Genomic DNA, 18,137 nt, shown 5'->3' with positions numbered 1-18,137 from the left:
CCAGCCTATCCAGATCCTCCTGCAGGGCCTTCCTGCCCTCGAGCAGATCGACACACGCACTTAGCTTGGTGTCATCTGCAAACTTACTGAGGGTGCACTGGACGCCCTCATCCAGATCATCGATAAAGATATTAAAGAGGACCGGCCCCAGTACCGAGCCCTGGGGGACACCACTAGTGACCGGCCTCCAACCAGATTTGACTCCATTCACCACAACTCTCTGGGCCTGGCTATCCAGCCAGTTTCTAACCCAGCGAAGCGTACGCCAGTCCAAGCCCCGAGCAGCCAGTTTCTTGAGGAGAATGTTGTGGGGAATGGTGTCAAAAGCCTTACTGAGGTCAAGGTAAACCACATCCACAGCCTTTCCCTCATCCACCAAGCGTTTCCCTCATCCACCAACCTTTAAAAAAGGTTAGAATACACTTACAATTAAAGGTAAAATGAAGTGACTTCTCTGAAGAATCTGGAAAAATTATACCTAGATAATTCAATATGCCTATAATAAATGAATGGAATGGACCTAGAAAATATTACTGTGAGACCTGACCCAAAATGTGAACTGCCCAGCTTTCATAGAAGTTTTTAGACTGGGGCCCTGTTATAATCAAGGCAGGCATCGTATATGATGGCACATTAGAGGAAAATGAAGAGATTTCAAACAGCCGCAGAATGTCTTTATCATGGAATTGTGAAGAATTTCAGGGGATGCTGTTTTGTCCTAAGTTTTCCCACTCCTGTTTAGAGACAGAAATCATCTTCCCAAACTCTATAGAAGGGACATACTTGGTGCATCCAGAGCTTTTAATTCTGGTCAGTTTACATAAAAAAATTTGGAAGTGATGACAAAATACTTCCTGGCCTTACGAGGAATGGGATTTGAACTAAGGTGTTCATTAAATACAGAAAATTCAAGGGAAAGAAGCAATGATATGATATTCATATTGGTGGCATTTACACAGATTCAAGAATAGCTTGCAAGTATTAATTGTATGTGGAAACCAATAAGTTGATTTGTACAAATAAGTAATTCTCCTGCATAAAAATGGAGATATCGTATGTGTAAAATGACTGTGCAGACTCGTGATTGCAAAATTATTGTTCAAGACAGGCCCCTTTTGAAGACTGAGTAAATTTACTTGATTCAGACACAAAGTGATTTACACTGAAGCCATGTCCTTTGGAAGGCCATTTCTTTGTCTAAGGAGCACTTTAACATGTCATTCTAACATGCAATGCAAAAACATTACATAGTTCTTTAAGTAGTTTATAATGTGGCTTATTTTTCTGTTTATTTCCAGAAGAGATATGTACTCTTGTAATTGCAGAAACTTTTCCTGAAGATTCAGGACTTTTCACATGCACAGCAACGAATGAACACGGTTCAATAACAAGCAGTGCACAACTAACCGTCTGCTCAGGTTTGTGACAAAAGGAAAGAGGAGGTTTTAATTATAGAGCTCAGATAATTAATTTACTTGTGAAGTTATTGGACTGCTTCTTTTGTAGAAAAGAGCCCCCATAAGACAGGAGTCCCTTTGGTAGATCTCCTTTTTAGTCTCCGAATCTTCCTATGTTTCCCACAACATTGAATGATATAATCTGAATATAAAAATTGTTGTTGGGTGGGGGATGGGTAAATGTGATTTTGCTTATCCTCAGATAGCATGAGATTAATCCCTGGAGGTCTATTTCAAAAGTCCAACTACTAACAGAGAGAGTGAAGCACCTTCTCAGGCAGTAACAGCTGAATCGGCGTTACTTCTTTCTAGAGGATAGGGTTCCTCTAAAAAGAATACATGAAGAAAATAAATTAGCAAACACAAAGGTTGTTAGTCAAGCTGCTAGCATTTTGCTAATAAGATTAAAACACTGCCTCCATTAAAAAAAAATACATGGGGGGGATGGACAGAAAGAAATTACCATATAATAACTGTAGAAAATAAATTGAAACCTTTAGGAAATTCATGAAACTAATTTTATTTGTACCTATCCCAGGCTTGTTACTCAGAAAATATGTATCTTGAGAAACCTTAACTGAATTCCATTTGAGTCAAGGGATTATAGAGCTAAAAACTTGGCTTCTCCCAGTGCTACCATTGACGCATACTGTCATCCTAGGATAGTCTCTGACATCTCTTTCTAACTTACATCATTGTAAAATGGGAGAGTGAGCTACCTGTCAATATTTATATCAATATTTATAAATCATACTGTCAACCACAAATTGTCCATCTAAAACAAACTGAATGTTTTTTATTGGTTCACTTTCTAGTTTAATATCTTTATTTGTGTAAAATATATTTTTAAAGTGTCTGCCACAAACCTGGCAGATTTTTAAGCATTAGGCTTCTGGGACTAGATGGCAGCAAAGGCAAAATGAAAACAAATGAAATGACGCTACCAAATGTGGCATATGCATTTTGTAAAATAGAAAACTCTGTTTGTGGTATGTTTAGTTTTGTAGTGTGTTTACATACAGACTGTTGTGCAATGCGTTAACGCAGCTGCCATTATAAACATGCTATATATACACACATACTTCAGTGTTTTAAAATGATTTATTTTTAAATGATGCTACAACTTCAGGAAAAGGAAATACCGTTTCAGCTGCTGTTGCCCCATAGTACTTGGCCATCTCAGTTAGTGACTGGACTTCTGGAACAGTTTGAGAGATATCCAAAAGGTTCCATGTTTTGCCTTTTGCATGAGGCAAAGTCAGAAAACAAATAGCCAGTCATGTATCTAATTCAGCATAAATTATCAACAGGTCTAGAAAAATACCTCCACAGAAGCAAAGCAATCTCACTTTTAACAGCCTCAAAGTACAGCATTTCTGTGCCCTGTGCTTTATTTACGACTTGTCAGAGAGACGTTCTTTTTGATTTCTTTTAGCCAACTCAGAAAGCTCTAGTCATGAATTGTTGACAAGAGAATCCAACAGTGATGATTTCCACAATTTTCCACCACTTCCTCCAGCTGAAGTTAGCTCTCTTGAGCTTCCTCCTAAGAAACACACAGAGAACCACCAAGCAAATAATACTGAACTGAGATCTGGTGTGGCAGCCCTTCAGCTAGAGCTCAGTTCGTCTGAGGAAAAAACAAATGGTATCAATCCCATTCATGGAGTAAATGGAGTGATTAACAGCAAGCCAAATGGTGATAAATTGGTCTCACCTCCAGCTGTCTTGCTTTCACCCGCAAAGGAGCCACCACCTGTGCTTGCCAAACCAAAACTGTGAGTATTTTGTTTTGTTTCATTTCTCTATAAACTTTTTATCTGTTGGAAGTAAATTTTTGCCTACACTAATTTACTGTTAGGCCAATAATGGGCAATGACTGTGCCTTTCCCTTGAACAATCTCCTTAATGCTTCTTATTGCTGTAATTTATATCCCAAAGATTTGAATCCATAGTTCTTTCTCATAGTGCTATATGAAAAGGAAGCGTATTGCATATACCAAATTCTATAGAAGGTTTTAAGGTAAAGTCACAAAAAAAGCAATAAGTATTACTGGCTGTTGTTCTGTGCTTTTTGTCTTGGTCACTCTATCTAAATGTCATAGTGGCCTGAGATTCTTGTGTGTTGTTCCTTTTTCAACACTGGTTAGCCTTTTTTGTTCTCACTACTCTTATTTTTTATTTTTATTTTTGTAGTCAGTAGATATTCAGGTGTGTAGTGGTTGTATTATTTCTTATTTTTATGTGTAGCATGTAACTCATTCTGCTGTCAGCTATTTTACAGTCATTCTTTTATAACTCAAAACCTGAAAATGAAAAGCCTCAAGGAAGGAAGAAATGTGTGGGGAAAAAATCAGTAATATTTTTACCTTATGTTTGTGATGACACCCTACTTATGCAAGAGTGATTTTTATGCTTTTAATTTATAGCTTGATATTAGCACTGGGCAGATTCCATTTTTCCATCTCCCTCAAAGACTTTTGCAGTGTGACAAAGGAATTGAAATGATATTTTATTTCACTTGCATTGATAATCAAAAGGGATCATTTATTATATTAAAAAAAAATAAGAATAATGAAATAAGGTCCTCAGGCTTAGCAAGGTCATTTGCTGAATTATATGATTTCACAGGATAACTTACAAAATATAAAAATATTGTTCTTTTAGCAACCATATACTACACCTTCTGATCTTAAGCACACAAAAATACATGCCTGAAGGAGCAAGCTGTCAGGGCTCCCTTTCCGCATTTATCACCTTTTTCTTTCTGTTGGCCTTTGTCATTGTAAGGAGTCAACACTGTAGAAGAGGAGGAGGAGTGGTAGAAATAGGAGTGATAGGAGAATAGTAGATGGTGGTGATTACATGTCTGGGAGGGAGGTTGCTGAGCAAGGCAACTTGCAGATGATAGTATGTGATGTGGAGTGAGCCTGATGGTCTTCTACCCCTCACATCTGTTGCAAGACCCACTCGTGAAGGAAGGAGATAACAGCTCCAGCAGAGTAGTTAAAAGCAAGCTTCACCCCAGAGCTTTCCTTTTCAGAAGTAAGGTTGCCCTGGAAAGAGGAGAGAAAGCTGTGTAACAGACTTCCCATTATACAGCGTTCACTGCTACTTATGAAAAATTTGTTTTGTTTTTAAAAATACAGTGAAAATCACTGTCTAATGATTCACCAAAGATAACATGTTGAACTTCATCTAGTGAATAAAAGCAAGAACAACTGATACAGTATCAACTAGAAGTAGATAGCTGTTACCTTAACCAAGTTGGAAATACTTCCAATTAGATCTGATGATAAAAGAGTTTCTTGGTTCTTAAAGAACATAATCTTTATCTGAAAGAAGACAAAGCAGTTAGTGGTTTTAAAAGGAGTAAGTGTGGTGTAGATGCTTAGTTTTTAGACTGATACCATGACTTCTTTGGGCCAAACTTTCAACATAGGACATTCAGGTGCAAAGAACCTGGATTTTTGCTTCCAGTTAGTCGTTAAATCTTCTGTGGCTTTTTACTATTCAAGAGGAGATGTTGGAATGGCTAAGAAGATAGATTCTGAAATTCTGATAGGTGATATAAACACCAGCTTGATTAATTTTTGCAAGTCTAGTGAAATATTGCTGTTGGATAGGATACCCTTCTTTCAACTCGTGATGTTACAATTTTCATAGATCTTGTACTATCCTTTCAAAAGTGCAACATGAAACATATGATAAAGTATAACTAGAAGAGGTTATCTTACATTAGAAGATTACAGTCTTAGTTTGCGTCAGCATTGAATGTGCTCTTAGGAAGAGCAATATCCATTCTAGAGCAAATTTTGTAAACCAGGTATCCTTTGCAAAAAATGTAAAGGGGAAAGATGCAGCATTGGGCTTTTACCTTTGCCTTGCCTTCACGGGAGCTTGGACCTGGAGCAGGTGTGCCCCAACCCTTTATCAGCAGTTCACTTACTCATTTAAACTGGACTGTAATATAGCCACATTAGTTCATCACAAATAGAAGACTATGGACCAAACCTTGGAAGTTCATAATTTATCATGAGATCATGGTTTATTCTGGAGGAGCAGATTAGTTTTTTGGTCTCAGCTGAGCTACAGAACTGCATGAGATTGAATTCATCCTTATTGACAGAAGTTCAAAGTGGTAATTTGGTGAAAATAGTTTAATTTGGTGAACCAAAGCTTGTAAAGAGTCAGCTAATAGATTCACTAGTGTAAGAGGAGACTTGAACTATTCTTTCAAAATCCAGATATACCAATATCATATGAATATTTGCTGGTCTTTTATAATCTGCATGAAATTCTGTGTTCTGCTTCTAGAATAGCAAAAGCAAAGCTCAGTTGTCTCTGTTGAACACTTTCACTTTGTGGTTTTTAAGCTCAGCATGCTTCTGGCATGGAATGAATCGCAGTCTAATCCAGGGGCTTGTGCAATTTCTTCTATCAGTTTCTCCCTGACTACTTGGAGTCCACAGTTCCACTTGCATGTGTTTAGTTTAACAAGAAGAAGAGACTGAATACCTTCTTGAAATACGAAATACATTTGACCCTCTTCAATGTTGCTGTAACCAACAGCTATAAATAATAATGATTTACCACAGTTCGGTTCAATGGAAAAGTTGTCATGCCTCAGCAGCTGAGTTTTGTCTTCCATGGTTTCTTCCGTTTTGTATGCAACGCCTCAGATGTTTTTCAAGCAGATGTTAGTTCCATCACTTCTAGAATGTCCTTATGCCCTTTGCTGAAATGTTTATTTCACTGTTTTTCACTCTTCACTAACATTATCCTGAGCTTGATCTTCTTGCTAGCCATTTGCTTAATTTGGAGTTTACTCATGCTTCTAGTCATGATCATTCTGTGATGCTTGGGCTTCAAGAAAGGATACTGTAAGAAATCATTGCATCCTTAATAATTGTTTGATACATGCAAGTAATAAGTCACCATAACAAGGCCAAGTGCCGGGTCCTGCACCTGGGGCACAACAACCCCAAGCAGAGCTACAGGCTGGGAGATGAGTGGCTGGAAAGCTGCCTGGCCGAGAGGGACCTGGGAGTATTGGTTGATAGTCGGCTGAATATGAGCCAGCAGTGTGCTCAGGTGGCCAAGAAGGCCAACAGCATCCTGGCCTGTATAAGAAGCAGTGTGGCCAGCAGGTCTAGGGAAGTGATTGTCCCCCTGTACTCGGCTCTGGTGAGGCCGCACCTGGAGTACTGTGTTCAGTTTTGGGTCCCTCACTACAAGAAGGACAAGGAGGTGCTCGAGAGAGTCCACAGAAGGGCGACCAAGCTGGTGAGGGGTCTGGAGAACAAGTCTTACGAGGAGCGGCTGAGGGAGCTGGGCTTGTTCAGCCTGGAGAAGAGGAGGCTCAGGGGCGACCTTATCGCTCTCTATAGGTACCTTAAAGGAGGCTGTAGAGTGATGGGGGTTGGTCTGTTCTCCCACGTGCCTGGTGACAGGACGAGGGGGAATGGACTAAAGTTGCGCCAGGGGAGGTTTAGGTTGGATATTAGGAGGAACTTCTTTACGGAAAGGGTTGTTAGGCATTGGAATGGGCTGCCCAGGGAAGTGGTTGAGTCACCATCCCTGGAGGTCTTTAAAAGATGTTTAGATGTAGCCCTTAGTGATGTGGTTTAGTGGAGGACTTGTTAGTGTTACGTCAGAGGTTGGACTGGATGATCTTGGAGGTCTCTTCCAACCTAGATGATTCTGTGATTCATTTAGACTATATCAGATAAAGCTTTAAAAAAAAATGAGAATAGCCAACAATTCAGCAGTTATAGCCTTGGAACATACAGAAATTAGGTACAAGTCCTTGGTCAGCCTTAAGAGAGTTTGGGATGTTGAAGCTCAGAGAACAAACATTTGTGCTGGTAGCTTTGAGAGCTTCGAGTTTGTTTTTATTTAGAAGAGCAACGTTTTGGAAATGGTGAGAAGATGGGTGATGTGAGAATGGTGAGAAGATGGGAAGACTGTTTTCCATTCACTAATGTATATATGAATGTGATTTGCTTTAGCAGAAATGCTCAACTTGAAAGTTAGGCACTGATTTATGTACTATTTGCTTTTAAGTTATTGCATCTTCTGATGAAAACATGCATAGAAAATGGTTCTTGTGTAGTTTGAAAGACATATAGAGCAGAGCTCTGGTGCCATTATTTGTATGAAACTAAAAGTAACAGAGTCTTTCCCAACTACAGGAAAGATATTCCACGCCTCTTGTATGTGATTTAAAACTGAACTGTGTCCTGATGGGTTTTCCATATCTCTCCAAAAGTTGTTTAAAAGCCAAAAATAAAAAAGAAGTAAATTTTATTAATTTTGATTTACACTCATCAGTCATAAGTATGTACGGTTAGATATTCAAGATTTATTTGCTAGAGTAAAAATGTGTGAAATTAAAGCTTTGTAATTAAAGAAATGCAAAAAATCAAAAAAAAAGGAAAAAAAAGCTCTTACAAAAACTTATACCACTGATAATTTAAATCAAAAAGCAGTAACTGAAAAATCCATGGAGATTGAAAATTCACATTATAAAAATACACTGCTATAAATAATCAGACACTGGTTAGCATCCCTCATTATGCTTCCTGATAGATAAAAAGAGCAAATGTATAACTGAGGTTCCCTTATTCTGTAAGGCTGAATAAAACTCAAAGTTGTAAACATTCGTGGCATTTTACTTGGAAATGAACAAGACAATGTTCATCTGTTCAGGAGAATTGTGACATGCTTGTTTTTACTGGGAAGTAATAAGCACAATAAACAAGTAACTTTGCATTTGTGAGCAAAGGTCTGTACGGGGCCACTTTAGTTTCATCTGCTGGGCTCTTTCAAGATTGTAGATCCTTTAGATCCCTACTCTGCTAATGAAGTCTATCCACAATAACCCTTTGATCTAAATCTATGTCCTATTGAAGTACAAATAACTAATGCTAATACAGAGAAAGAAAGAACAAAGAGCCCTTCTGAAAGGATGACTCTTTCCTAGAGAACTGCAGACAATTGAAGCACAATTTCTCTTATGAGAAATTTTTATTTTATTTTTATCTAATTGAGCACAATTTCTCAGTTTCGCTGAGAAAGCTAAATTGCCTATGCTTAGTATATTAAAATATATACATAAAAATATATAAATATATCATCCATACGTTAAAATGCCATAGTTGAATTGTATCAAACTAAATCAACTGTAACAGAACTGCATGAACTCAATGAGATAAAACTATTTCAGTGCCACCTCAAAATAGAGCTTCCCAATCTGTATTGATCAGTTGGATCAAATGTGTAGTGATAAGCCATTTGTTAAGATTATCCTAAATTCAGGTTTTTTTTGTGACAGTTTTAATCCCAGTTGCTTTCATGATTCCCCATTTAGAAACTTAAGGCCCCATGACAATGTGGCATAATTTCTTTCATATTCCTCAAAATATTCAAAAACAACTTGAATGTTGGAATGATGTGCTGGCCAGTCTGCTGGTAGGGGTAGCCTGGTCAGGCACTAAAATGTCACTTTTGTTCCAGTTCCTGGAGGTGGCTTTAATGAAAACTAAGAACATATAGTAACTTAAAATTGAAATTGTAAATAAAAAATTACTCATCTGTTTTTTGTGCTGCTTCTGCTTTCAGTTACTTTAATTGCCTATTTCAGGCTAAGGAATAGCATGATCCAAAAACGTTAGCAGTTACTGCTGATAAATTTCCTTTTTAATTTCCTTTTTACCAATGCCTTTATTAACAGTGTTAAAGAGGATACATAAATGAACTTTAAGCCATTTAAAATTTGCGGCAATAGACATCTAAAACTCATTGTAACAATTGATATCCACAACAAAAGGTTAAAGGTAGATGAGAAATACATTTTTAAGGTTTTTTTTCTTTTTTTTTTCTCCTGCATTGATGTTTCCTGACCTTTAGTAAATGGCAAGAACTAGCTGTACATCCTGCTTACATAAAAGCTAATCAGTATTTTTACAGGAAGAGTCAAACATCCTTAAGAAAGTTATAAAATATGTGTGTTTAGTGTATACCCTTCCAAAACTGCAGCAGTGTGTGTGCTGCCAGCAAAATTTTCACACAGGACTTCTGTGTTTTTTCAGGTTTTTATTTTAACATTGAAAATAATGAGGGTCATAGGATAAGCAGGGAAATGAACACAGGTTCAGCCAATAGTTGTGTGTATGTATTTTAAGTTTTTAGTTAAACACATGGTATAAGCTTGTTATATCATCAGTGCCTCCAAAAGAGTGGCCTCCCTTTCTCTTCTGCCTGGCTGTTGGTTCATTGCTATGTTGCCTCTTTCACACCTTTGTTGCCAAGATATTTACCCCCAGTTCCTCCCAAGATAAGAAGAGTAGGCTTTTCTTCTAAGAAGCACTTAATCTGAGCTGCTGCTTTCTAAGTGCTAAGGGCCTTCTGCCTTTTCAGTTGGTGCTGGAAGCGTATGGAATCCTGTGGATGCAAACTAACCAGACGCTGTTGCAGAATAAAGATGGCAAAGGTCGGGGAGCAAGGGCTGTGCAGTTGGGGTTGTTTGCTTTTTTTCTGTAACAAGGTTTAGAACAGTATGCCAGAAGTTTATGATGCACCTTTGAAACAGAAAATACAGGAAGAAACGTACCATCCATCTGCAAAAAGAGCTTATGGTAGTCTTATGATAGTCTTGGACTAAAAGCATTCAAATGACACATTTTGACTTTTGATACATTTCTGTGGTTTTTTATTTCTTTGCTTCTAGCTGAAACAACTGGATGAATTTAATATTTGGAAATGATCAAGCAAAGCAAATCCAAGCTCTCCTAATGTAACATTTTCTTAGAGGTTCTCAGTGTGGTTTGAGTAGGACGTTTGTGTAGAAGTGTTCATGGATTCTCTCTGTATCAAAGGGTTGATTTTTCAAACAATCTCATGAAATGCTTGCCGGCATACTAACCCTTGCAGATTTAATATCATATGTACCTACTTCATATTTACATGGCTTTGAAAATGGTGTGCAGCCATATTTGCCTTGGTATTGTTATATCCCTTACCCCCAATTATCTGTAGTTATCCACTTCTGAAAATGTAAAAATACCATCTTTTGCTGGGGAAAAGGAGGAAGGAAGGGGAGAAAAGATTTTGTTTGTTTGTTTCACACTACCTTTGTTTTGTTCTGCCTCAGTATAGAAAAATTCATTTTCCAGGGCTGCTCACTTTGGCTGTGGCAGCTAGATGCTTCAAAACTGAGCCAGATTGTGTTCACCATCTTGTGTTTGGCTTGCAGGAAAGAGAAAAAGAGGAAAATTTGATTTTAAAATTTCAATAATAATATGTCCATTATCCGTACATTTTGAGTGACTTCCTAGAGAAAGGATCTTCTGGTTTGGGCTAGGAGCTTCTAATTAATAGGACATAAGATCACTCTGCCACTCCTGGTGCCCAGGCCTGTGAAGAAATAAATAAGCTTCTGCATTCAGCACTTATATTCTAATCAAAAATGTGAAACTGGAATTCCTTACTCAATCAAGCCATGACAAAGAAGTTGATTAATATTAGAAAATGCTTCAGGAGGATTTGCCTTTCAGAAAAAAAAATGGTGTATACCTTTTGTACAGGCTTTGATGGTATTTTTTTCTCAGATTCTTTGAGTATAAAATTGATCAAGAATCTATTGAAATGAAAGAATAGCCAATATAAATTTAAGAGGCTGAGAGACACTGGTCAAAGCTTTCAGGAGAGCCAAGTTACGGGATTTACAGGCACACTAAATCAAATGTGAGTGTCACTGCTCAGGATGTGTCTGACAAGTGAAACCATCTTCTGAAACTGGCATGTTAATTCTAATTTCACTGTGCATGTCCTGTATAATGTGATGTTAATGTTGAATGTGATGATTCTGTGGAAGTGGCATAGAAATAAAAAGAATGTGATCAAGAACCTAGGGATTTATTTTTAAATTACAAAGAATTTCAACAAAGTTATGTGAATTATACACTCATGGGTGTGTGTGTGTAGGGGGAAATGACACAGATGCTCACAGAGTTAACAGAGCAGAGAAGACAACTATGTCATTTTCCTGTGCAAATTTTGAAGGAATGGAAAGCAAAAGAGGCATTTTAGTATACTTTCCTTCAAGAAACAAACAAACAAAAAAAAATAATTTGAAGACTTTTTTAACAAAGGTAATTTCTGTATAGCTTATTTTATGTGTACTTTTTTTTGAACATGTAGTACACAATAAAGTAGCAAAGCAGATTACGTGTTTAAACACTGGCTACTCTGAGAGTCCCAGTAGCTACTGTTAGGGTGTCATCTGTGTTTAATAAACTTGTTGCTGGAACTTGCCATATTGCAGAAACATCCAACCACCTGCAATTGGTACTACCTATCTAGCTGCAGTTGTTTTTGCCTGTGCTTTAAAAACTCTGCAAAACTAGGAGCTTCCACTTGGGCAAGGAGAATTGCTGGACAGGATGCTACAGCTTACGAAGTTTAATCATAAACTTACATAGTTACACAGCTACTTGTTTTATTATTCCTCTGTTCCCTCCTTATATATGCCAGTTTTTTTTATTGAAGTGATATAATTGGCTGATGGTTTCCAAGCGGTTTCCAGCTCTGATTATATTGCAGAGCTTGTCTTGTATGTTGTTTCAGGCTTGGTTCCTTGCCCTCAGGTTTATCTTCCATTCTTTTTTGCATTTAATTCCATTGTGTTTTCATTTTCTGCCCCACATCAAGAAATATTTTCTGGTGGAAAAAATTGGGAGGTTAGAACTCAGTGGCATCCATTTCTGTCTCATTCATTATGCTTGCTCTAAATCTTTGGAATAAGAATTTTCTTGTTTTAAGTTTTTGTCTTATGTGGAGTCAATGGAGGTGCCAAGGTTTTAAAGATACTGACATGTTAGTCAGTTAAAGCCATATTCCTAGTTTATCTACTCAAGCAAATGCCCCAACTAAATAGATTAGAGAAGACCTAAGAACTGAGCAAGTGCTGCAGGTCCTGCTCTGCCAGCCTTATTAATGCTTTTTCTTGCCATAAATAGCCTGATTGCTGTCCCAGAGACATTTGTGGAGGTAAGAACAGAAAAGGCTTATCCAGTGGAGGGAGCTGTGTTGCTTGGGTAGGTAGATGCCTGTCCAGCAGACAGGTCAACATTTATAGAAAAAAGCCTATGGTATGAGCCAGTGGTGCAGACAGCTTTCAGAGACCTCGTTGATGCCCTAGCAGGAATACAGCCAAGTAGGAAGTGTGAATCTAGTGTTTGGCTATTTGTGTGTGTGCATGTGCATATATATTTTGTATATATAATTATATTTATATAAATAATATATAAAATTATCACTACTGAATACTCCTTTAAATATGGTTGAGATCTGTGAACTTTGAAAACTCCTGCCTGTTAGCTTGTGTCAGGCCTTATGTATCCTCACCAAATGCAGTGGTGTATTTAGTCAGAAAAGTAATTAGCATATGTGAAGCTAATGCTATCAGCACCCTAAGTAAATGTCTCAAATTTTTGCTTCTAGGATGCTTCTAGGCAACGCTCTTTAATGACCTCTCTAAGGCACTGCATTTTTGTTTCTTTCAAGTACTTCCTTGTTATTACTCAGTGCAGATTTATTAAAGCTGACCTGTGCGAATTTGGGTAATACATGCTGTATAAAATATCTTTTTTCAAAAATGCAAGGCATCAACTCACTGCAACTTAAAATCTATGTTTTTATCTTTACTCCACATGCCTTTATGTGGGCAAATTACTAGTTTGTTGCACGTTCATTGAGATTTGTGTTTTATACCTTGTGTTTTTTAAGTCTGATTATGTTTTGTTTTCATCTTCTAAGATCAAAACCCCTGGAGTTCAGACTCAGCAATGATAAATTGGATAGTACAGAGGTGTAGAAGATACAGATTTTAGGTCCATGTTTCATTCTAGTGAAGGTGTTGGATTAATTCCAGTTGTGCTTGTAAAGATCATCAGCTGCTCTCTTACTACTACACTTCTATTTCTGGTAACCCTAGTCACAGCTAATCAACCTGAATAGGTCTTCCAGGACCACCAAAATAAGATTAATTCACAAATTATGTAATCACTTTCCCATAAAGACTTTTCAATAGGGTTCTTAGTGATACATTATATATGGACTCAACTTTTGCCAAAGGCACTGAGGCTCATGCTGTGTCAAGAGCTAGTCAAAACTTTGCTCTGTTATGCTTTCTATGAATCTTGTATTTTTTCATGTTATTTTCTGATGGCATGACAAAAGCCCTTGGTTCATGGTTTTTCTTCACATGTATTTGTGTACCACATTCTATTTGCTTTCTTGGTTTTCTCTACTTAGCTACATCACAGTACTTGAACATGACAAAATCCTTTCTGCCTGCTTCCACAGATCTGCTCACTTATTCCTCTTTCTTACTGCTGTGTGGATTATGAGTTTAATAAATCGTGGATTGGAAGTATGAGGTGTTGCGTTTTTTTGGTTTTTTTTTTTAATTAGCATTTGTCTTTGCAAATGTTATTCTGAGAATGAGTCTAATTTTTGGTAATTACTTGATATTCCTCCTCTTTGCTACAGATGTAATTGTCTGACTGCTACATTTCTTTAACATTCCTTTTGCAATTACTCTTAAATAAATTTATACTATTTGATGTTAATTCTTCAAGACATCATTTTCTAAATCCCAAGCATTATTCTTTCTAGTACTCTACTTCTATTCCACTGCCTTCATCCAGCCTTTCCGTATTTACCCTCATTGTCTTGCCTTTTGCAAATTGTCCTTCTTTTCTGGTGCCTTCCACATTCTTACTGTTCTGACTATTAGATCTTCAGTCACCCTTGTTAACAATGAGCAAAATATACTGGTTGTCATATATTAGTTCAAGTTGAGCTTATGTTCTAGTTCTGATTTTCTGTCTCTAAACTGATTTCTGGCTCACTGTAATCTACATATTAACTTTGTTAGTTACTAACAGCAGTTGTTTGTCAGCTGAATACTAAATTAAAAACTGCATCTTTAGTTATTGGCCATGAAAATGTCCAGAAATCATGGTCACTTGTCTAAGAAGCTCCCCCTTCTTGGTCCTTACAAGTACTTGGAACACTAAGAAATAATATGTATATACAAATGTATGTTTTTTGGTGACTGAATAACTGAAGTCAAATTGATCAGACCTACAGGCAACCATTGCCCATGTGCCTGTGAAAACACTAAACTCCATAGGCATAGTTTGGAAGTCATAGGGCCCCAAATTTGTAAAATACCTGGCAAAGACATGTCAGAAAATAGTTTTACATCAATTTATTTGGTGTTTTTATCATCTGTCAGGATTCATAATAAAATTGAGGACTGTCTATAAAATTATAACCTGAAAATGATGTGAAATGCAATAAGGAAAATAAAAATCAGATGAGAAAAACGTTTGCAAATGAAAGTATGCTCAAAATGACCTTTGATTTGTTGATTACTTAGCCTCCAATTCTCTATTAGACTGAGTGTCTGTGTTTTTGCCTATTTTATACTGCTGATAAATATCAATCCATTACAAGAATGCTGGTTTGACATCCAGAAAACGATAGCAGCAGCTGAAAAATGTATTTAAGGAAATGGGTAGAATGTCATTAAAATCTGTCTAACAATTTCAGTTAAATAAAAACAAATATTTAAGACTAAATGAAGAAGCTTAGTCAGTCAAATTGCTTGATGAAGTTCACAACAGTTTAAATTTGTAGTAGTTTTGGTATATTAGTACTTAAAACTTACAAATATTTAGTATTTTCTCTTAGTGACATTAATTTCAGTCAAGTGAATTCAGTCCAAGGGGTAGTTTACTCAAATGCTATTGTAGTTGCTGATGTACTTCTGCAGTGTAAAATGGAGATGGGGAGACAGTGGTAGGAAGTAAGGCAAAATTTTCTCTTGCTTAAATTACATTATGGAAAGCTTTTGGCTTAAGAATTTAAAGAATGCAATTAAAGGAAAGTGTTTCTTTACATTTCTCTTTTTTAAGGCACTTTTGTTAAAATAATTGTCATAGAAAAAGAAAAGAAAGTTGAAATAACTAGAGCTTGAAGTTGCTTTTCCTTCACTTGCTTTCCCTCACTCTCATTCTTTCTCTCATTGTGATAGAAAGCCCTCACAATTCAGACAGATGATCCACGATCTGCACAAGGTTCATCCAGTTGCACGAGGGGAGGTTTAGGTTGGAAATGAGGAGACATTTCTTCTCAGAAAGAGCAGTCAGGCACCGGAAAGGGGTTGCCCAGGGAGGTGGTGGCGTCACTGTCCATGGGGGTGTTCAAGGAAAGGTTGGACCTGGCGCTTAGGGACTTGGCTTAGTGGGTGACATTGGTGGTAGGGTGATGGTTGGACCACATGATCTTAGAGGTCGTTTCCAGCCTTTATGATTCTATGATTCCTTCAGTCTAAGGACTGTTTTGTTTTGACTGCACTTTCATGTTGTAATGAGACCTCAAAGGCTTCCTAGTCGATTCAGAGAAAAACCTCACAGCATATCTTCCATTTCAACAGAGTAACATAACAGTTGCTGTAGAAACTCCTTTTCTTGTTTGTGAGTTCAGGTTTATAATTTAGCTGTTGCATTTCATTTTCCTGCCTGAAGGAATTAAATATTTGGATGATCCTGACAGATGTGTAAAATACAGATCAAAATATTTAAGTTCTCAGTGGGTGAAACCTTGAAGGAAGAAGGTAAACATTTGACTTTTTAATTCAAAAATTTGTAGGAAGTTTCATTGAAGACACTATGGAAAATGCTTTTAGTGAACCGATGAGTTCATTGTAATATTAAATGGTTATACTGGTTGATTTTAATGTTACTGACATTACAAGGCCATGTATTCAGGGTATTCTAGAGATGACTTAACATACGTTGAGTTTGAATTTTATTGCTGATCTCAGTGGGAAATGTGTTATGTTTCTCTGTTAATCACACTTCTAGTGTTCTTTCTTCCTTTATCAGGTTTTGTTGTTCTGATGTTTTCAGTTTCCATGATATCCCTATATCTTAATATTATCTTTTTATATACGTCTGTGAAGCAGTTAATGTGTTGGCCTTCTAAAAGTATCTGTACTTTTAGCTTCAAAATTGCTTATGTTCTGTTACAAATTCCTAATGTTTTTAAAAAATAATAAAAAATTAAAATTCATATAGTTCTTATAAATTCTGCCTTCTCGGAATTGCCATATATTGGTTTAGACTTCGGTTAATGCAGATCTTTCTCCAGACTTCATGCAGAACTGGATATGATCTCATTGTAAGTACAGAAAAGTATACCAGTAATTCTTGTTTCACTGGAAATCAAACGAGATACTCTCTTGCTGATAGTGTCATTGTTTTACCTGAAGATCTGCCATGCAAATGGTAAGCTGATAACTTTTGAATGTAGATGTTTGAGATCCCAAACCTCTATGCTTGTTTTATATATAAGTAGAATAGAGATATAACAATATTAGAAACATACCTGATCCTGCGAGTGATCTGTGGGATAATCAAAAATCCTTACTCTGATTTCAGAAAGGTACTTTCTCGTCTTGTAATTTTCTGATTACTCTGCGTACTGAATTTTGGCCTGGACTCTGGAAGGAAATAGTCTTCTACAGTCCTGTATGTTTGCAGTGTACTTGCCAAACATTAACAGGTAGTGCTCTTATGGTAATTTTTCTGGGTTTATCTCATGGCCTTTCAGAAAGTGCCTTGCCAGTGAATGCATTGTGCGACTCCATTGGAATTTTTCCCTTTCCTATCTCTACCTGTTTTCTTTTTGTATTTCCATCTGTAGCTGATTTCTTAAACTAAGGATTGCTTTAGCTTTTAGCTTTTATTTTTGTTGGCAACTACATTCCAATATTATTATTTTTTCATTTGGAAGAGAATGGCGGAAGCAAACAAACTTTGCTAGGCTTAAAGCCTCTACAGTCCTAATGAGGACCTGCATTCAGAGTGCTTGAATGCTCCCTCTTCATAGTTCAGCTGCTGTGGTGGGAATTGGGTACACAAACCTCCTATCTCTGCAGAATCTTCTCAGATGATCGAGAATAGGTAGAGTCATGCCAGTGGTGATCTGGCTGAAGAGCTCAACTTTGTGGTTTAGTAGTGTATTTCTCCGGTAGCTGAATAAATAAGAGAGCATCAACAGCACGTGCTGTCCCAAAAAAAATAAAGTAGAATCTCATGGATTGCTGCTGGTTTAAGTTAGGGGAAGTTTAATGAATATCAGATGGCATACTTATTTTGAGAATGTGATACAATAATTGAATACTCTCAGAGAGAAAGCTCAACCAACTTCAAATGGCAACAGTTTTGCTGCAGCAATTTGTTTCCATTTTTACCTAAAGGATGGAGGTATTTTTATTTCCTGCATTCTTTAATTCAGTGCTACTAACTTCTGTTGTCACACATTGGGAAGGGAGGGGGGTGGAAGGGGAGCTTTTAAATTTATTAATAAGTATTCAAAACCTATAATACTGACATTGCAAATATTATTAGAAAAGTCTGATTTTATTTTCCAACAGTTGGTTGCTCCAAATATGCATATTAGTTACATCTTTACAGTTCAGTAAATTTTCATAATTGTTTACAGGATAAAATTGTCATTGGAGATTACACTGAAGTGAGAAGTCCTCTGAAGTGCTTCATTTTATCATATTCTTTTTGATTAATTTATGTGGTATTTTAAAGA

At 36.9% G+C, this 18,137-nt stretch overlaps 1 protein-coding gene across 7 annotated transcripts in view; it reads left to right on the top strand.

Annotated features, from left to right (window-relative positions):
- Nucleotides 1-18,137, top strand: part of PALLD (palladin, cytoskeletal associated protein) — a 201,763-nt gene that overhangs the window by 81,423 nt on the left and 102,203 nt on the right. For all 7 annotated transcript variants that reach the window (XM_080589024.1, XM_080589020.1, XM_080589023.1 and 4 more), the window contains 2 exons: nucleotides 1,299-1,418; nucleotides 2,893-3,235. In XM_080589024.1, the coding sequence (XP_080445150.1) occupies nucleotides 1,299-1,418; nucleotides 2,893-3,235 (463 nt within the window). The remainder of the gene's footprint in view (nucleotides 1-1,298; nucleotides 1,419-2,892; nucleotides 3,236-18,137) is intronic.

Source organism: Anser brachyrhynchus (genome assembly GCF_964034855.1).
Source record: "Anser brachyrhynchus genome assembly, chromosome: 4".
Classification (NCBI taxonomy): domain Eukaryota; kingdom Metazoa; phylum Chordata; class Aves; order Anseriformes; family Anatidae; genus Anser; species Anser brachyrhynchus.
This window is presented reverse-complemented; position numbering and strand designations above follow the sequence as displayed.